We start from the raw sequence: 22,625 nt of genomic DNA, 5'->3' as shown, positions 1-22,625 counted from the left end.
GGCACTCTGGTTTCTCATCACACATCGCTGTTGTAGGCTGTATTAAGTCTAAATGACAAGAGACCACCAGGCTCAGATTACTCTACTACTGATACTACAGGCATATATGGAGGGGGCTTGCTCCATATATGGCACTGCTGGCCATATATGGAGCCATATATGCTATATATATGTGAGCTTACGTATTTATTTTCATTTATCAAAAGGCTTATTTTATTAGGAGTGTGAAAGATATTTGTTTTCATTAGTACATTCATTTAAGAAAATGTTGGATAAGATTTTTGGTTACGTCTAAGATTGCTTGACAATGTGACTGATTGTATTTGCTGTATTGAGTTTCTGTCAAGTCTGACTTTAAAAAAAATTTCACTTTTACTTGGATTAATAAGTACTCCACCAAGTAAATAAATGTTCCCATGAAAAAAAAAATTTATAATGGGAATCTTATTTTCTCATTAACAGAATTAATTATTATTTATTTTCGTTATTGATTCATACACACATTCATATGTATGTATTTATACATATGTGTATGTACAGTAAATTACTTTTTGTCTTATTTTTAAACTGTGTTTATTAGTATTTCATTTAGTTTTTGATGCTGTGCAACAACAGATTATTTAATAACTGGAGACTGGAGTTAGGATGAAAAACTGCATAGCACAGTAAAGTAGTGTTACGAAAGCTAGCTGGGGAACGTGGAACAGGCGTACCATATGAGGGGCTACAATCCTCTTTTGTCCCCGGTTTGCTTCCAGGCCCCTGGCCATATTTTCACATCCTTTCTCTTCCCTTTTTCCTGTCTACCTCCTACTGAATAAAAGCTACTAACTATTTATCCCGGAGGGGTAATTATTGACAAAATTTGTGACGCAAAGACCTTTCAAAATAGAATACCAAATTAAAACAATGCCTTATCATAATAATTCACAGTTGATAGTAAATTAAGATAAGTAGTTCTCTATAAATTACAAATTACATTAGTTCAATTCAAAATACATGGAAAATGAATATTGTGAAGGCATCCTTTTTTTGCTTCAGTCTTGAAGCAAATATACTAATTAGATTATTCTGTTCCCGTCTACTGTGTTACTGTTGAATAATGTTAAAACCTATCAAACCAAAATTGTAATCCATACCAAATGATTGGATAAGTCCTTTCTTGCTGCAGAAATTATGGTTTGTTTTCTTTGCGGCCGTCCTGTAATCACAGTGCCTGATAGCCACCGCTGCACCTCTTTAAGTTGCACTTAATGAGAACATCTCAAATTGGCCCATCTGTGGCAACACAGCAGAAAGAGCACAACTTATCTTAATGAGGATCTGGCTACCCATTATCAGCTGGTAACCCAACCAACATGCTACCACTGTTATTGCCACACACTCCGGAGCACGCATACACACAAAACACTCACTCACATTCTTGTTATCAGCTTGCCTTCCCCTTTAAGCCTGCCACAGACAGTGTAACCACATTGGGCAGTAATTGTACCTCTCACTCCTGCCTAATTGAATTGACATGGAGCCGGAATTGATATCATTTAACACATTGATCTTGAGAGACAATGAGACGCAGTGCCTCCTGCACCACCTGACTTCTATTTTGTTCCCTCTGATTCATCTGCCCATTTCTTTTATTTGCCATGTTATTGCCTATGAATTACTAAACCCAGGTCACATTTGTCCATCAAGCCAGCCTTAGTTCCTGCCTTTTATTTATTTATTTTGTCTTGGCTTGGCGAATTGGTTTCAAGGAAGTTGATGGGATACAGAAATTAATACCAGTAATTTAAAACAAATAACTGAATGAAAAATATTGAGTATTATGAATTAAAGACATTTTTAATTTGGCTGTTAAGTGGAACATGGATTACAATACAACCAAGTACCCCACTTCACTTTTTTCATTTGATACATATCAGACCAAATGCACTTTTTATCTCTTCTTTATGAGATGTAATGTTAAAAATGCAGAGAGGTAATGTAGTTTGCACTGCAGCTTATCTGCAAATTACAACATTTACTGTGCGAGGACCTCAGAGAATCGACACTATCATTGTGCAGTTGGTTCACCAGTACGCACCAGCCAGCAGGCCTCTCCTGAGCGGACAAAAGAAACCCCACTTCTACAGACTCAGTTGTTTCTTTCACAAGATTCTTATTGTTAGCCCACCTATTCTGTCTTTCTGCCCCCCCAACAGAGATTGAATGAGAGCGCAGCATGGGGGTGGAAAATAATAGATGAGGGAGAATTGGCAAACACTGTCTGTAAGGCACCACAGGAAGCTTTATTAACCAGGAAACCCAACTGGCATTTTTCAACATACGTACAAGGGGGAAAAAAAAAACAATCAGTGATATTCCATGGAAAAGAATTGAATCAACCAGCATCCAAGTTATCAAGCTTTTATTAGATGTTAAATATAAAACAAGTTTCGACATATAGACAGGTTAAAAAGACCTACATATCATTCAGAAATAGTTGTTTCTGTAATTAACGTAACAAAATATTTAGATTAATCAATCACATTAAGATCCTTATATGTCTATTATTTAAAAAAAGGATTAAAAAATGATTCTAAGTCCTTGTGAATCACAACAAAACTCCTGAAATGACTTTTTCACACCTCTCAAGGTTGCAGTTACCTCCGTTGCTTATGGACCTCATTAACCCACTCTTGTTTTTCCTTCCACTAAACTTTCCAGTCCTAGTTTTACATAAGTACTCTATGAACCATCTGCTTTGTTAGTGTTAACCTTTTGTAGCCTACTATCCTGCTAAGCAACTGTGAAGTTAGCGGTCTTTCCTACAATTGTGTAAGACACAACATGGCCATAGTGTGACATTTACTTGATAAATAAGTCATTTTTATTGCTTTTATATAATATTTTGTTTTTTTAGAGAAATTAAATAAGTTTTTTTCTGTAAGCCATATTTACTCCAACTACCCGCAGTTATTTATGCAGTGCACAGCTTTTTATGCAAAATTTCTAATGGTGGATTGAGGCATGGACGGTTTAAAGGGGTGGTTTTTTTTTGGTTTTCATATTATTTTTTGTTTTTCATTCAAGTACAATGAATGTAGTTGAAATGTAAATTCAAAAAAGTAATTATAGTTCTCTGAAAACATAGTTACTTCTAAACATAATCTTATTTACTTTTTTAACTGTGAAAAGTACATCATTCTTATTTCGAAGATTGGAGATAGAGAAAATGTAAAAAAAAAATGAATACTGCATCGTGAGAGCTAAAAATAAGTACAGGGTTTTATCCTCTCACTCTCTGAAATCTCTATGCTGTTTTAATCTTCTTAGCTCAAATGAAATAAATGAAAGCAGAGTTTTGGAAATAAGAGGGAGAATTTGAATTCCACTTATTGATTTATTTATTTATTTTTAGAATAAATAAAAGAAAACATGAAAATACTTGGTTTGTTTACCACATAAACAAACCAAGTATTTTGCATCGTTTTGAAAATTCAGGAACTTTCCACAGAAATCTTCCATTAAACACTCCCCCTCACCCACCCCATTTACCTTTATTACAATTAATTTGGGCTGAGAGCATCTGTAATCCTGTTTGTCCCACTAGAGCCTTAATGACACATTAGGCTCTTAAGGCAACACAATGACTAATGTTATGTCCTCTACTTTTCTACTTTGGCATAGTGAAGCTAGTCTGTATACGAACATCAAAGTGTGTGTGCTAGTGCGAGTGTGGAAGGTAACATAATGCAAGGTAACATTTCTGCCTCCATTTCCCTTTCCTCCTCATATGTCATTTAACAACTGGCTAAAAGCCTGCCCCGATATGTCAAGATTACACTTGCAAATATGTGAGAAAACCTGGAAATACAAGAGGTTGTTAGAAGTTGGATGGGGTTTGGTGCTGAATTTGACCCTGAAGCTCAAAGCACATTGGTCAAGCTACGCATGTCGGTTTTCTTCCTTTCAGCTTGCTGCATTGCCCCACAACAAATGGCTGCTTTGTGACATTGCTATTTAGCAGAAGCAGTGACTAACTACAGTGTGAGCTGGAAGATAAATAACTCATTCTGACTGTAATGTTTAAAATCCATGTGGATAAAAATGCTATATGAGCCATAGCCAAGGGCAATCTAGCAATAAATTATAAGGAAACAGGAAACTTATCCCTTTTTATGGCTTTATCTTTTTCAAAAATCAGTTCTTCATCGTTACAGACCTTATACGTTTGCATTCCCTTGGCTCTTCAATGCACTTGCTGATCGGAGAACAATTCAAAATGAGTAAAATGTCTATTTGTACGTTCCACAAGTTATTTACAAAGTCAAACAGGAGAAACATGCGAACCAGAAGCCGTTTTCTGTTAACTTCAAAAACATTGCATGTCTCTTAATTTTGTGCCACCATAGTTACTGCAGATAAAAAAAAAAAAAAGAAGAAGGTGCTCACAGAGAGAGAAGATTTCCACCGTCAACAGCTTGTAGTCTGGAGTTCACAGTGGTGGTCCTCTCTTTGCTACTATGTGTTTGTGATGGCAGGGATATGCATAACTAATGAGAGAGCTGTTATTTTTACAGGCTGATAGTGACCAAGACATTAAAAGAAGCAGTTTTAACCTCAGGGGGGCTGGAGGACAGTTTACCGTGACGTGTCCATTTGATGTGAGCTCATTTAGTTATCAGTGACACACGGATACGAGGCATTCTGTTCCACTCAATTATCAAAAGGGCAGAACAATAGTGCAGTAACAGAGAGATAAGTCAGCACATTTGGCGTCTCATTAAACACGATAGAGACTAAATAGCTCTTTTACTCATGCTCTGAGTGGTCAGTGTGTCTCAGTGTTTCGTCATGCGAGGCAGACTTTGGATGAAGAGAAATGGTGTTACCAGGTGTACTTTTCTCTTCAAAACCAGATGAGCAATTTGATTGCTTGCTTTTGCGGTAAACTGCTGAAAAGAGTCAGATAGTTGCCTGGCAACAATGCAAATACATTTGTATGCTGAAAATGCGGCAACCGAGGATCTTTACATTACAATCTGTTGATCAACCTGCTTCATTTTTATAGCTCGTAGCTAATAAAAGAAACTGCAGCTATGTCAAGAATTTGGCTGCGTCTTTTTTTTTTTTTTTTTCCCAGTATTGATATCTCTATGTGCAGGAATTGAACCTTCATGAGAGAGACGAGCCACAGCTTTCCATTTGTCAGTTGTCAAAATAAGAGTACAAAGCCATTAACATGAGTGATTATTTATAGACTTTCAGTTTGAAATGTGGTGGCATGAGACTCGGTACAGCAGCTTAGTGAGAGGACTAGAGGGAGAGCTATCCAACGGAGCAGTAAACAAAGATCATTCTTCACCTTTAAAGAGCAATTTCTGTTACTGTCCCAGTCTCTCACTTGCGCCAGTGTAATGGGGACCCCTCATTAACTTTATTAGATTTGGTCCAAAAAGAGTGAAGGAGAAAACAAGATGTGAATAGCAGGTCATGCTTGCGCATTGTCTTGTGACTTTTTTTTTTTTTTTTTTTTTAGGAATCAATGTGGTAGTATTCTTTTGATAAATGAAGCAGAAAATGTTTAGCAGCGAATCAAGATGTTTCTGGAAAACACATTGGAAAAATGCAACTACGTGCATGCAATAGTTTAATATGTATTTTTCACAAATCATCATAATTTCGGCATGCAACAGTACAGCTCTCTCATGTTTTATATCATGCATGCAGGGGTGTTGCAAAAATGCAACACACCTTTTCAGATTCTTATTTGTAGTTAAAAATGTATATATATATATATATATATATACCAAGGGTTAAGAGTTCTGAATAGCTTTGGAGTGCAGTGTAATTCGAATGTGTTAATCTATGCTATGATGGTGTGAAAGTCTATTGTAGACGGTACATTCAGAATTCTTTGAATATTTTTTACCAATTTGCGCCGGCTAAAAATACTTTCTCCTCTGTTCGAAAGATTTGCATTTAGCATAGTCTGCAATGAGATACCGACACCGTCTTTTTAACCTCAAGGCTAAGCTGTCATCCTGAGTAAGACAGTAAAAGTGAAGCTTCGTTCTTCATGGTTTCCGAGCAGAAACGCTAAGTCTTGAGCGGGGTAATTAGCTGAAAGTGAAGCCTCTTCTTTGGCCAGACTTTGCAGCGAACGTGATTGGAAGTATTTTTATGTGAGTCACAAAAAAGATCCTGTCATAGGAACTCCTACCAGTAACCAACAGTGACTCCCACTGTTTCGGTTCCTGTGCTTGTTATCGCCAGAGGAGGGGAAACTAGGGATGGTGGAAGCTGGGCTGCTCGCCCTCAAAAACTCCCTACTGTCAAGTGAAAAGAAGCAGCTTGCGTCTCTGTGTGTATCAGGTGAACCATGTGGTAGTCTGCACCATCCTAAAGCCATCAGTAGGAGTTGGCATTGACAGGAAGTGCAGCACAAAGGGGAATTGGAGACAACTAAATTGATACTTGCCAGATTGCCTAGTTGCTAGGTAACATTGGTAACAGTTCTGTCAGAATTTCCTGGTCTACAAAACACATTAGACGTCAGCGCAGTCTCTTAGAAAAATGTATTTTTAAAGTTCAAAATCTGCTCTAAACAGCCCCAAATACACCTGAAAAAATAATATCTGATACTGAATGTACTGTCGGAGCATTAACATGGTGTTTTGTATTCCTTTTGCAGACTGGTAGAAAAGAAAAAGGGGACCCGCTGAACTCAGCCATTGACAAAATGACCAAAAAGACCAGGGACCTACGTCGACAGGTGAGTTCATAATGTCTTGAAATCACGTCTGCCTTCATTCTGTATTAGCATCAAGAGTAGCAATCAAACAATTGTTTTTACATTGTTTGTCTTTTCTGCATGTACACAAACAAAACCTACATGTGATACCTTAATAAAATGATTTTTATGTGGCATGTCATTGGCATAATTAAAATTTTGCTGCTGACTTACTGATATGAGATGCATTTCAGTTTCAAAGCTTGGTGATTGATTTGGTTCTTCTATCTGGCTGGTTGGATACAAGTTGTTTTTTTTTTTTTTGCTGTTGCTGCTGCTGGTTATTCATGTGAAGGATCCACTCTCCATATATGGAGGGCCAAAAATTGCCACAATCTAATTAATAAGTAATTTAAACCTATTCAATAAACTAGAATATTACTGAAAATATTATTTAGCTGCATATTTAAAACAATTGTGGCATTTAAATATTCAGCTGTAAATGTATTTATATGCGTATTTTCAATTTCATTTATATCATCACATTTATTTATGTATGTATATTTATTGCCGTGGTTAGTCACTGTATTGTGACACCTTTGGCATCCTATATTTGCTCACCAAAAGACTTGGTCTCTTTGGAACTCTGACGACGGCGAAATCTTTCCAGGTGGGAAAACTGCAATGACTTTGCTGTTGGGGTATTTGGAGGGGACCGTTTGATGGGCTGGCAGGCGGTATTCACTCTGACAGGATGCTCTATTGACTCAGGGGTAGACTTGACAGAATGGGCGGTGTGTTTAAGCTTTCAGTTAACATGAGAGGGTAAGCTCACAATGCACATGCAGGCGTTACATTGAGTTGTGATACTGTAATTATGTCAACAAGACTCGTGTTGTGTTTAGTGAGTCAGTGTAGAGACACCAGCACATCCTGAGGGGAGGAGCGCAGTTGTTCTGAGAATTTACGTCCCATGATCTCCTCAGCGCGAGGAGAAATCGCGTTGCAAACAAGCCCAATTGACAGGCAACATTTGTGAAATGGGAGCAGGTAAGACCAAGCAAGGCTTGTGACAACACCGCTGGAGACACGGCATGTTGTTTTCTCTTTCATGCTGATGTGTACACACACGAGACAATCCTAAGCTGTCTGTTATCCGGGACAAATTCAGAAGCTGTCGAGGGTACTGCTCAATCATGCCTTCATTCTGCATTTGTGGGAAACGTTGCTGCGCCATCATGTCTGGGAACAGGGATGAATGGCAATATTTACATTTCTTAAATATATAGGGATTTTGTTTTAATTTCAGCATGCTTCACTTGTATTTTTTTCATTCAAAAGGTAAAACTCAAGTGTTTAACTAAACTCCTTTGACTTCCAGCTTGGCACTCTTGTCATTCTTGCGTTAATAATAATAGACATGCTGGAAGACATTTAATGGACCAGGCAAAAGCATTGCTATTCCTTAAACTTTGTCATTCTTCTAGAACTCAATTTAGCATATAACTGTGAAGTGGAAGGAAGAGCACACATGGTTAACCTTTTTTTTCCTTTTTTTGCAGTTTTTGGGTTGTGTTTCTAACACACATCTACAGACTGACATTTTTGCCTGGTCTTCTTTGGAAGCTAGCTCAAGTTTAGTCAGAATGGTTGGAAAGTGAATGCGAACATCAGTTTCCATAGCTTGTAACACATTTTCATGTGGATATAGATCTGAACTTTGACTGCCACATGCTAACGCATGTATATGCCTTTATGTTAAGGGTGATGCTGCTCTTCTCCCCTAATCTATTCATGTCCTCCCATTGTCACAGCAGAAAAACAGCGTGTGCACAGCATGGTGCTGCCAATAGCAAGTTTCACTGCTGATAAAACTAGGATGGTGATTTCTTGGTATTTAGGGCAGTACTTTTCTATACAGACAGCGTTTTGGGTGCCTCTGAGGCAGAGATTAAATTAAACACAGGAGTTTACAACCAAATCTGAAGACATTTGGTTGCACTGGATTTTATTTAAAGGAAAATAAAATCCTTTCACTTCCTAGTTGTGCACTTTGTAAGTGTCAAATAAAATCAAAATAATTACGGAGTTTTGTAACGTGACAAAATCGAGAAAAGTTAGTGACTTGCTTTTGAAGACACTGTGAAAGGAATAAAGTAAAACTAAAACTCCTCAAGGCATTTTCGTTGTTCTCTTGTGTAGAGTTACATGATAGTAGGTGACTGCTGGACTGTGCCCCTCAACAGAGTAACCCACTGAAATTTTCATAGGGTCACAACAGGCTCTCTCAAGTGCAACAAGCACAACACAGCCCAAGTGACAGAAAAAACAACCCACGTCCATCCATGAAATGTGAAGATCAGACAAGATCACATCTAAACCAAAAGCTTTCCTCTGACGTGATTTCCATAAGTCCCCTCTCCTTATGCCTCACCAGTCTTTTAACAGCAGGTGACCCTCTGCTACCCAGTTGTACATCTGGTACTGGCAGCACATGAATATTCTCCATGAATGTCCCTGTTCCATTAGGAGCACTTACAACACCAATTTAAAATTTCCCAAGTAATAAAATAGGAAGATTGATTAAATGGATTAGTATTTTAGAAGAAAAAAAACGTTCAGAAATAAAAGCATGTGTTGCCTTCAGAAATGGGGGGAAAGGATTTTGACAAGACAATTGCAATTGAAGAAAAGGAAGGCATTTAAAAATGTATGAAGGCAGTGATAGCTGAAGTGTGAAAGTACAATCACTACTCTCGAGAATGGTTCTCTCTATTTTTTATGCTGTTCTAACCCACCCACCCACTCACTCACTCACACGCAGACACGCAGACACGCAAACACACACGCACAAAAATGGACCAATATTACATTAAATCAGTAAATTAAGTCTTGCACCTCAAAGTGATAAAGTTGACACAAAGGTTTATGCCATGCTTTCATTGAAAAGACACAGACATAGGAAGCTAACCAGAAATATAAAAAAATTATAAGAGTTCAGAATCCTGTCAGAGGAGCCTTGTAGCTTTCCTTAACCTCCTTCCTCTTTCTCTGTCTGATTTTGATGAAAGAAAGTTGGCAAAACATCTGGAGTAAAACCTTTGCAATAATTTCCCCTATCCGCTTTGTGTTGTAGCTTAATAACCTCCAGAGTTTTTTTTTACAAAGAAATTGATCAAAATATGTTTGTTTATCCCACGGGCCAATATCAACCACAGAATATTGAACTAAAAATGTCACATTTTTATATTAGCCTTTATAAAAAGAATTATTTTAAACTAATTGTACAGTTTGTCACACCAAAGTCTACACAGACAGCAGCTTGGAATTTATAACCACATCAAGCAACCAGAACATAGCCGATAAATTTAATCAGATCTGATTTTATTTCCTTCTTTTTCTACATGCGACAGTAAATAGTAAAATCAGTCAATGTGCACCTCCGTTTATACAGTACTTTCTTGCCTTTAGCTTTAAATTGCTAAAAAAAAACACAAAAAAACACACACACAATAAACTGTATAAGACGTTTTCAAAAAATAAGGAAAAATAAAACCATTACACCACAGAAAATAAAATCCGACTCTGAGGGTGATTTTTATCTAAATGGTTCACAACCATGGCATAATGTGTGTCCTAATAGCAGTAGGAACGGGCTTAAGAGTAACACATAAATGCGGCAGACAATGGGTGGCAAAGAATACACCCCCATTTAATTTCCTTGAAACAATCCAGTCGGTATCTGGTCGGCAACTAACTGATGCATTTCTCTTAAATTAAACATCTTGTCTCTCAATTAAGGGGATACACCCTTAATTGTCCACAAAGCATATCAGCATTATAATCTTGACATTATTTATGAAAGCAATATTGATGTTGTCCAGGTTGTTTAAGCCGCAGCATATGATCCTTACAAAGCATAATTTACAACCATTATTGCCGTTTTTAAGGAAAATTTGAAAACCTCAAGATGATGGTGTAGAAGTTACAAGTTGCTTTTCATCAGATTTCCTAAATTTGCTAAAACAGTGATAGTCTCTTTTCACCACAAGGTCTTGAGTTCAATAAATCTGAGGTCATAATTTGTTATAAATGTTTTACTTGTTTAGAGAATGGGTGTTCCTCCTCAGAGAACCCCATTAGCACATTTAATAACAATCAGAATTTAGCATAACATCAACTGTGCATTGACTGTGAGCTGTCGTAACAGATTAGAGATGTTAAATGTCAAAGCAAGCTAATGAGTAAACCTAGCATTCTTTAACACATTAATTAGCCCATCAAGTGAAGCTTGAAAATTAGCATTCCAAACTGGCAGTGGTTCAGGACATTTTTACAGCTCAGCTGATTTATGGACATAACAAGCCTAAATGGTTTTATATCACTAGAATTGTCTAAATTTATCTCTGTCATTAATGGCTAAAAAATAACCACACAGAAAGAAATTGGCAATAATGTTTTTAAACATGTTACTGAATATGATAAACATAAATGCATTTTTTTTAAGACAATGGCCTTAAATGAACACACTACCTAAATAATACATGGTAAGCCAATGGAGGTATTTCTAAGATATGGACATTGAGTTGTTTTAAAGATTTTGAGCTGTCTTAATGTAGCTTTACAAAACAGATTCAAAGATCTGGTCTCATTTGGACATACGCTTTAAATTATAAGATTTTGGCTACAGGAATTTAAATATCAGATATCTGCAAAGCTCTGGATTTCTTAATTTTGTCTCCAAAAGCAATCAACCAAAAAATGGAAAAACTTCCCCGATAAAGTGATCTTTTTTTTTGTCTCAAGTAGCTTTGAGGCAAAAAACTATTTTAACTGTATTTTTTTAATGATGTATCATGAAACATTGAACTTCTACATATATCCTAAATTCTTAGTTATTACCCTAGTCAGACCCCAGTATATAGCTTCCCTTATTTGAATGCATTGGTTTCCTCCAGGTGCTTTAGTTGCTATCACAGTCCAGAGATATGCATGTCAGTTTAATTAGTTATTCCAAATTGACTATAAGAGTGATTGTGCACTCACATCATTGTGTTTCTCTGTGTAAGCTCAGTAATGGACTACATGATGTTACCCGGCTCTAACTCAGTGACAGCCCTCTGCAACCCCATAAAAAAATACATGCATTGAAAATTGATGGGTTTTATTATGCCTGCAAGCAACAATATTGCTATCAGAAAGATGATGCCATATTTTATGCAAGTAAAAAAAAAAAAAAGGCTTGACTATGGACTTGATAGCCAAATGTGGATACAAGGAGGAACTGAAAGAAAATATATAGCAGGACCCTGTTGTACAGCATTTGTGGCAATATTATTATTATTTGCCTTTAATTAGTATTCATCCAAACTCCAGTCCAACAAAGCTCTCTGAAATGAGCCATGTGTTGTACCCCCTGTCATCTTGTCTGTAATGAATATATCTGTCAAGTGATCTCTTTGGGCTGTGTTCTGACTGATGGCTGATTCCTGGATTCCCTATGGCGTAACTGCCTCACAAATTCTGGTCCATATGTTATTTTAGTCTCTCTGTCACTTCCTCTCTTTCTGCTTAAAGATCCTGGAATCATTTCGGTTTCTGCCATTAGTTTGTTGATTAGTGCAGCTGTTTTTTAATTGTTGAGGGTTTGCTGTTAAGGAGAAACAGCTGTCCCAAATCTTCTGAGCTGGAACTGTTTCATTCAGACTAAATCTACCCACTTTCACTTTTTTTTTTCTCCAGTCCTTTTTTTAATAAACCGGTTTTGCAGCTAATAAAAATGTTACGCTTTCTTTAGAAGATAATTTCAAAAAACTTAACCAAAACAGATCCTTTAATAAACTATTTTAGTATTGGTTGGTGCTGCAACAAAGTTACACGGCTTGATATTTTCCTATTTAAGCACACCTTTATGTAGATTACATTTTTGGAGCGAAATTATTTTTGCAAGGACATAAATTATTTATTTGCTCTTTTTCAAAGGATACCACACTGATAGACTCGCTCTGAGAGCCCAGTCCTGTCAGAGACTTCTTTGTGGTAGAAATCATTTCTCCTCCTTTCAACAAAGTTTTGCTCAAGGTTAACTTATTTTCTGTTGGATGTGTATTTCTTTTGCTAAATAAACAGTCCTAATCTTTTGAAATCATGGTGCTTTGATTAAGGCATTAAACTCATTTAGAAAATACGAGAATGAATCTTGAGAATGCTGTTCTTTTCTCACACAGTTCTTTCTATCATTATCACTTGTTCCCATTTTTTTTTTCTAAACGCACCTACAACTGCATTATTTGTATCTACCGGTGTTTACACGCCAACTAGGCATGACGTTATGACCACTGAAACGTGAAACAACACTGACTGTCAGTGAGTCGCGTATATTAGACAGGGAGTAGATATTTTGTGCTCAAAGCTGATATGTAAGAAGCTGGAAAAATTGTGATAGCTATGTGATTGGGTCCCAAATGACAGCTCAAGCTAAATCGGTCTCATGTAGTCCAGTCCTACAGACAAGCTAGTGTAGTTACAATTTCTGTGACTAAATGATTTGAATATTTTACTGCTACCATTTCTCATTTGAAACCCTACTCAAAAACACCTTCTATAGAGCAAACATCCAATTTACCATGAAACTGGTAATTTATGTACTTATCATTCTAAATATTCTGCTTTAGGCATATATTCTTTTGAAATCTTTCACTTTTAGAATCATTCAAATCTGGCTGCACATTAGTGAGGAATATCAGCCTGTTAATCTTTTTCTACAGACTGAATTTTTTTAAACTTTTCACGCCATATTCAAAAATTATTTTTAGAAAAAACATTGAAATAATGCTGGAGTTCTCTTTACTTTCATGCTTCCTTCAAATGAAGGTGCTGGGATGAATTTTACCAGGTATTTTTTTTCTGTTTATGGTCACTCAGTTCCTCTTTCCGCCGTTCCCTTTGCCTTTTTCCTTTCACACATTGTCCTTTGCTTCTTGATAAATATCATATATGAGAGCTATTACTTAATTTTTGATTTGCACAGGCTGCTTCCCCTCAGCCATGAGTCCAGCCACTTATGTTGTGATTGCTCTTGACATTTTAATAAGAAACTTTCCCAAGCTGACCCCAAAGTACCCACCGCAAAGTGTTTTGAATCTCAAGTGAAACCTAACAGAAGCTGAAGTGCGACAGTAAACATCAAAATATCCACCACGGTGTTTTCTTGCAAACTCAGATCCTTTCTTTTTGCATTTGGAAGAGCTCTGCCAAACTCCAAACAAGTCGAGATGCTGTAATGTCTGAATCCATGCGTATACTCATGATAATTCAGGCTACATTTCTTAGAATCCTTTGAACACAAATGCATTTCTTTGTTTTTGAGTCACGCTGATCATAGTGGATGTTGGCAACAGTCTCCTCCAGGCTTCCACTTTCATGAGAGAGCAGGTTCCTACAAAATACAAACAATTCCCCCAATGAAAGCCAAATGTGGAAAATGAATGCTAATCTTATCTTTGAAGATTACATGTAGGACCTGTGTATCAGTGAGCTGCACATATTCCCCTCCATCAAGTTTTGTTTAAAATAAGACTTTCTTTAGAAAAATTCAGAAGCAGCCAGACGTTATTGTTTGTCTGATGGGACATTATTTCATTATTTAATTTTTTCATGGTACATATATTGATAGTACTAATTTTAGCAATGGTACTAAAACATTTATTTAGTGTTACTTGTTTATAATGTGTGTGTATATATATATATATATATATATATATATATATATATATATATATATATATATATATATATGATGCGGACTAAAACATTTATTATTAAATGTTTAATAATAAACATTTATTTATGTTTATTAAATAAATGTTTAATAAACATAAATATGATTTCATGATTTCAAATGAAGTCATGAGAAACTCATGAGTATGTTCTCAGAACATGAATATTAATGTTGCAGACAGCAATGATAAGTTCAAGCATACACGTTTGCTTACGTTTGTGGTCATTAAGGGTAGGCCAGTTGATCATCAGACACAACCTAAATTACAGACAGACGTTCCATATTAATTAATGATGACAGAACATTGCAGAAAGCAGATTGGATCTACACTTCTTTTCCAGATAATTTGTTTGCTGACATGCTACCACAGGGCCCTCAAAATACATCTCCAGCTTCGCTGAACTTGCAATACACTTCCACATCTATCAGAAAGATCAATATTTACAAATTTCATCGCAGTGATATCCATACATTGTCTTGCAAAAGTGTTGATAACCTTTTAATTTTTTTTATATTTTGTAATGACACAACCACAAACTTCACTATAGGGGAATTTACTAGTATGTGATAGACAAACACACACACAAAAAATCAAAATACATTTACAGTCTATTCTCCCAGAGTCAGTACTTTTGTGTATTGGGGTATGTCTGTAGTTCAGACTCAGTCAGATTAGATTGAAAATATTTGTGTCTTACACATATAGTCTTACCACAGTCTCTGAGTTGAGTAAAGAACTGTTTGAACATTGAATAGGTCATTTTAAACCATAAGAATGCTTTTATCTAAAAACAAGAATTGTAAGCGTGGCTGAAGGTTGAGTGTCGTTGTCCAGCTAGAAGTCTTTTGGAGCCTTCAACTAATCTTCCTTCAGAATTGTGGCATAATTTGCTCCACCAGGTTTCTTGTCACTGCTGAATAAAACTGCAGTTTTCCTTCACAGATTCTCTTTTGCACGTACCCCAAAAAGTTCAATTTAGATTTCCTTTGAAAAGATTATTCCTCCATTTTATTACTGTACCCCACGTATATTTTTGCAATTTGACTTGATTTGGTTTTTGAACAATGACTTTCTTCTCCCATGAAAGCCAGATTTATGGGGGGCATGACTTGTCCAGTCTCCTGCCCCAGCTGCGGATCCCTGCAGCTCCACCATAGCCACCATGGACCTTCTATTTGCTTTATTTGATTAATGCTTTCATTGTCAATTTACAGTTGCGCCGTATGTTTTTTCTTCATCTAAAGGTAAAATTTAAGTGTTTGGTAACTTTTTTCAGATCTTTTTTTATAACCTAACCTTGTTGTAAAACCACCCACAACTTTCTCTCTGACCTTTCAGCTGTTCCATGGTTTTATGGTGCTGCTTGTTCTCTACTGTCCTGAGCAAATTCAAAATGTCATTTTAGGTTTGTCGTTGCAATGAAAATAATTTCAAAATGTTCAATCAGCCTGAATATGTTTGCAATGCAGAGGATGTTTTAGTTGGCTTTAATTATTCCTACATGATATTTTAGAGCTAAATAATGGAAATAAATTACATAATTCATGACATGGGAAAAAAAAGGTTTAATAAGAGACAGGCATAGAAACTGAACCGAGGCTTTGCAATACGGATACATATTGTTGTTTGGTCACCGAACCAAAACCATAAATAAATGTCAATGGCTCCATTGTTGACATATGCTTTTGACAAATTTAGCTATATTAAACACCCTACACAGAAGTTGGCGACACATTTAAGTCTGTCTAGAAGAATGTTCTTCTCCCAAAGAGATATTACAGAGCTGGGTTGCTTATTTAGGCAGAAAGGTCTAAGTAGAAAAGAGTTTTTAAATGTATTAAACTTTAAAATGTTCTTTGTGAGATTATGGCTCTTTTGTGAAAATCCACTTGTCAGAACAGTTGAAATTTTGACTGTGTAAAAGGAGGGGTTTTTTGTAAATTATAGACTAAAATATTACAAGGTTTTGACCGAGTTAATAGCTTTGCCATTATATTTAATGGCACATGAATGGTGCATTTTAAAAGCACTTTCCTGTTTGTTGTTTGATTTATTATGCCATATTTTATTACCGTCACCTGCAAAATTTCTCTGTCAAAATGTTTCTACGAAACAAAAGGCACAACTGTAAAAGCTTGAGCTGTTGTGGCACTGCTCGACTATGGAGACAAATAGCTTCCCCACAAACCTGGAATGAGCAGAGCCTGTGCTATATATTGGAATTCCAGTTCTATTTCCTTTAAGTGTTAGTGAAATACAGAGGGAGTGTTAGAGGACAGACAGTGGGAGGGAGTATTGAGGGAGGTGAGATCTGAAATATTGAAGATGGATTTCTGTGGGAGTGGTGTGTGGGCATTAGAATGCTGATGCTGCAGGAGAGACTGCAACTCGGGAAATCACTTGTCTGTATCATCCCTCCACTCAAATCCCTGATTAGAATCTGTTTTACTTTTGGGTATTCATGACCATGCAGTGACTGGTGTCATTTTATCATTTCTTTAATGTGTACTTGCAATGTCTACCTAAGTAGACATTTGCAACAAACGTGCAAAATGCAGTCTGTTCTTTTTTTTTTTTTTACGAATCTGTGGGCCACAATTAATTTTTCAAAAAGTTCAAGATGGCAAAGTATTTCTGTTAGCATGTTCTGCTAATAGAACATATTAGCAAATTCAGTTTTGAATTAACATGTGGTGCACTGGTAACTGATAAATTGGCTCATTTATCCCACCCCTCATTTCACGTGACTACACATGGCATACTTACAATTATCTTAAAGGACATAGGAGTTTGCAAAAACAGAAATGTCCTGTTACTTTTGCAGCTCCTGTCTACTTGCAAAGAGATGACAAAACTGAGATTCTTATAAGCAATTTCTGGCCTTGAGATTTCTAAAACCTCAGCTTGTGGTGAATATGTGTGGCTTAGATATCTGAAGATAATTACAAACAATTATGTGGAGGTTCTCTTTGCACCTGCTGAAAACAGTAACTGTGTTAGAAACAACAACAATGGCGCTGTCTTTCATGTTTTTTTTTTTTCTTTTTCCCACATCTGTCTCGTTTTATCCTTCTGCTGTTTTCATCCGTTTGCATAAATAACGAGTGTCATTTGTTTTGGGAGCATGTTCAGTCTGGCATTACTCTGTCATATGTTCACTTTACACTCTGATGTCAGATTTTCCAAGTTTTGAACCCAGTGAGAGGGCAATTCATATGGTGTCTTGCAATATTTGCATGTTAAAGAACTTGTAGGATCCTCTCTTTTTATTGGTTATACTTGTCGCACAATGGATTAGCAAAGGAGGAGCGTATGTGTGTATTTATGTAAAACACACACAGAAAAGCGTCTTATAACTGCAACACCGTTCATGTTGCTCATGTTAAAAAGCTGAGCAGTGGATTTAGTGTATTTGTAAACATATCAACCCCGCTTTTAGTAGTTTAATATATAAAAAAAAAATGAAAATCCCACCGGTTTTCTGAATTGTCATCTAGAAGGGGCACAAATCTGGTATGATATTAATAATGCTATTCTCCACATTATCACTATATGTTTTATAGCATTTATGATTGAATCCCACAGACCCTGTAAACACAGATTCTGCCACTGATGTGTGTGGGATGACAACTGAGCTTCAGCTTGTAATGGATGCTTGTGATTTAGAGGTGACTGAAAGTTGGCATGTGACATCTTTATTGTTGTCTGTGTGTGTGTCTGTCTGTGTTAATATATATATATATAAATGAAATATGAGCTCTTTGTCTTTCTTGAATTCTTAATTTAAAATCTGGTCTCAGAAATTTCTGCATATAAAATGGAGCCTTAAAGTCAATTAACTCTGCTAACCTTCTTTTTAATTAAACCTGTTCCTTCTTGATATAATCTTCTAAAAACTAGAGAAAAAAAAAGCAGATAGGAAGGAGGAGACTAGTTGCTTCGATATAATCTGAATGTGAGACACATCTACTGTATTTGTGTTTGTTTCAAATTACTTTTGTTTAATATCAGATAACCCAATAATAAACCACTTAAAAAAATAGGCAGCTGAAGTAAGAGCCTACACTGGTGTAACTACGGGCACCAATGGCAAGTAGCATCCACATTAGAATTATTACTAGGTTTCAAACGTTTGCATTAATAGTAGACTATAGATCGGAGCATTTCAATTTATAGTAAAGCAATGTATAAGTAAGCTCCTGAAGAGTGCAATCAGAAAATAAAGGTGTGAAATCTGTAGGAATTATTTTCTTAGTTTGAGGTGGTCTCGTATGAAAAACTCCCTTTTTCAGTCGTGGTTTCTGCATTGCTATTGTGGCATTTCATCAGATATCCCACCTACTGAGACCAAGGATCATTTACCATCTAATAAACCAAGCAGTCCCTGGCCAGTTTGTTTCAAAATTATTCAATAAACAAAGATTGTAAGTCACAATGTCTGCCACTATAAAAGTCTTTATGGGAAAAGTATCACCTTACAAGCATTTTACATCTTTTCCTTTTGACAACTGTCCTTTTTCACACACACACAATTCTCTCCTGCAATGCCCTTTACGTCTTTCTCCATTCTACCCATTATTACTACATCAAATTCTTAACAGTAATTAAGACATCCCCTGATCCAAATTTAATGCACTAATGTGGACTTTTCTCTCTTGTTTCCTTTTCTGTCTCTTTGTTGTAGCTGAGGAAAGCGGTGATGGACCACATCTCAGACTCTTTCCTGGAGACCAATGTTCCCCTTCTGGTGCTCATCGAAGCGGCTAAGAGTGGGAATGAGAAGGAGGTCAAGGAGTACGCCCAGGTGTTCCGTGAACATGCCAACAAGTTGGTGGAGGTCAGTTATGAATTAAACTTTTTGACACAAAACCCTTTTTCATTTACCTTGGTTAAGTGTTTCTCAGTATAAACATTCAGTCTTACCCGCTCACCATACATGTGTTACTTAAATGCATGTTTGTTTTTTAAATGTTGAGATTCATAGAACTGTCTCACAATAAGGTTTTAAAGATAGCATTTCCACTTTTGCAAAAATCACCTTGGAAACATGGTACAAAAATAAATTCTTTACACAATTTTATGCTCATGAACTCGCTTTTGGTATCTGAAGGGAATATAAAAGGCTTTCATATGAAATTTGTAAGGTATTTTCAGCAGAATGTCAACAATGGCACAAGACATTTTTTTGGTTCAGCTTTTGTCTCATTCAGCTTGTTGGATTATTCTTTCATCTTTTTTTAGTCAAGCAAAAAAAAGAAAGAAATTACGTAATATGTTTTCATTTTAAATTTAATATAGGAAAAAAAAACAATATGACAAATTTATTATCATTGCAATATTGTTATATGAAACATCAATATGCCATAGACCTGCATTTGGATGGAATAAATATTAGTCAATGGAAAATTATTCTTCCGTAAAGGTTGCATTTATTGTTTTGGGGAACTCATTAAAACTGAATTTTCTCCTGAATGAAAAGATATAGCTCATCTTGCTGTCATCTTCTTATGTTGATGATACGTTTGCTAATCTTGCCACGCGGCTCTGCAGATACCCGTCAGGCACATTGATCAGGATTAAAAATTCTTATATATATCACTCTGACAATAAACAGAATACAGGTCAGAAAGATAGTTATATTTTTTTGAAAGAAATAATTTTACCCAAATAATAAACATTTTGTAACATTCCGATTCTTCTGGTCCTTACCAAGCAGTTTAGGTCACTCATCAGGATGGTGAGTGACCTAAAATAAGACGCTGAAGGGTGATTTTACTGTATTGTTCAGAAACTAGTGACCCAGCTTTCTAGTATGATAATTAGGATTGCTTGCTGGGTAAAAAGGTAGATAGCTTCACAGGATTAGTACTAATTGGTGCCACTAATGGTCCGATAACGATGCTGCAGTCCTTTTCCATTCATATTTTTATCATCCACTTGGTTACAGATTCTGTTCATTTTTAATGTTAACGTTATGCTACAATGCAAAATGGTAATTGAAATCTTTATTACAACCTTTTTTAACACAATGGCAGGATTCCTGCTTCTTGCGGCATCATCTAAGAGAGTAATGAGTTGCTCTTTTGGTCATCATGGCCTGTCTGCTGATGAGATTGTTTCTACGATCTGAGTTGGTTCTTTGAATTTCACAATGTTAAAGCTCTCTTTGGCCCATGGACATTTGAGGTACTTTGTTTTCTGATAAAGTACAAAAAGATGGACATTTTTCTTTGGTGTTTCCAAGAAGTTGATTTAGTGTAATGAAGTGAACACTTCTTAATGGCAAGCCTCACAATAAAAAGCCTGTAAGGGTAAAACCTAAATTAAAGCCAAGTTACAGTGCTGTTGTTTTCTACCGATTCAGGGAGCAAAGGTAATACTTTGTTAAATGTAGTCATTACATTTCAGTCAGTTCAGTATTTTTGTGCTGAACATCTACAAACATTTGATGAAGGCAGTAATGTGTTGTGGCATCAAGACAATTCCCAATGACAAGTGTAACTGTGTTCTGACTAAACATTCAAAGTTTTAAGACTCTTTTAACACATAATCAAAAAAATAATAGTTACATCAGCAATATCCCCTTGTCTACTGCATAACAACCACAAACAGTTTTAAGTAAAATTTGTTATAAAAAGTCCAATCCACATCCTTTATTTTTTTGTTTCTAACTAAATGCCTTCCCCTTGAGAATATAGTGATGGCCACTAGTGGTGCATTGGCACCAGTAGTGAAATGTACTACTTTTTTTACTTTTTTTAATAATAAAAAAGTATTACTATTATTAGTTATTTATTTTTATTATTTTATTAGTTTTTTATTTCAGTTGCATAATATCAGGCTGAAAAATGATTGAAGAAAATAATTTGTGTTTTAGTATCCCACGCGATTTCTTTGAAACTGAATATAGAAAAAAAAAAGAAATAGGAGGAAAATTGATCTTTAAAGGCATTTTAATTATTGGACAGTTCTAACACTAAAATGGGTTAACAACAAAATCTACTGATGAAGTCCTCAAATAGGAAGTATTTGGATTATGCTGGTTTTCTAGTTACAGGTATGTTTTTTTTTGTTTGTTGTTTTTATCATGACATTTGTACATTTTTATTCCTTTTCAAGACTAAACCGAGTCAAAAACAGTGATTATGATTTATTTCAGCAATAAAGCAGTTCAATAAAGGATTTTAGGGTTAAAATGGATAAGTCAATAACAAATTATTGAAAAGACATGACAGTTACCAACAGAGTAATATGAATTTTTCCAAGTAAAGCTGACTGCTAAGCATACATATATGTGTTTTTTTTGTTTGTTTGTTTTTTTAATTGTAGGATCTTTTCTCAGTAAAGTTCTGATATTAACTCTGACCTGTAGATCATATTTACTTTTAGACATTCAGATTTGGTGCATTTTATTGTAACTAATCTTGATCAGTAATTTATGTCAGCAATTAAAAAATTGGACTCTTGAACATATCAAAAAGATTTAAGATGGTTACAATACTCAGTGACGAAACAAAAATAAATTGACGCTGAATGAGTGATCTTATTTTCAGATAGATGTGGTGTAAAAAGGTTGTAAGAATTAGTTGGTGTAGTTATTTATTTAAAGGTCTGTTGTATACAATGCAATTTATATTCCTCGTAAGTATATGTTTATATCTGCCAAAGGCAAATTACAGGCATCCTATCTATTAAAGGTCAAAGCTTCAAAACAGGTATGCAAATGTATTCAAACTTTGATGATTTACAGTCATCATTTCAGCATAATAGAAATCACAGACATACAGAAATGGAAATTATAAGACACAATCAAAAAAAAATATTTCCTCTGCCTCAGAATAAGCATGTAAACTACTGATCAGGTTACCATGAATAATTTTTATATATATGTTTGCAGGCTAAGTTGATGAAATGCTTCAGGCTGTGCCATGGGTTTGTCAATATCACTTTCGCTGTCATCATTATTCCGTCATCATTTTTTGTTCAGTCATAGATATAGTCATCATAGCAGACACCATCGCAGTCTTTTAGTTTATTACAGTAATTAACATCCCAATCGATGTGTCTGCAGTCATCTTTCTGATATCAGGGAGTCATTAGCTTGACGTTGGGACATAATCAATGACACC

The 22,625-nt window shown here is 35.7% G+C and overlaps 1 protein-coding gene across 2 annotated transcripts in view; it reads left to right on the top strand.

The window, feature by feature from the left end:
* The window catches only part of ctnna2 (catenin (cadherin-associated protein), alpha 2), a 322,747-nt gene that overhangs the window by 205,163 nt on the left and 94,959 nt on the right, over positions 1–22,625 (top strand). For both annotated transcript variants that reach the window (XM_008413693.3, XM_008413702.3), the window contains exons 8-9: positions 6,677–6,757; positions 19,181–19,333. In XM_008413693.3, the coding sequence (XP_008411915.1) occupies positions 6,677–6,757; positions 19,181–19,333 (234 nt within the window). The remainder of the gene's footprint in view (positions 1–6,676; positions 6,758–19,180; positions 19,334–22,625) is intronic.

This window comes from Poecilia reticulata, chromosome 1 (genome assembly GCF_904066995.2).
Source record: "Poecilia reticulata chromosome 1, P_reticulata-male-v2, whole genome shotgun sequence".
Lineage (NCBI taxonomy): Eukaryota > Metazoa > Chordata > Actinopteri > Cyprinodontiformes > Poeciliidae > Poecilia > Poecilia reticulata.
This window is presented reverse-complemented; position numbering and strand designations above follow the sequence as displayed.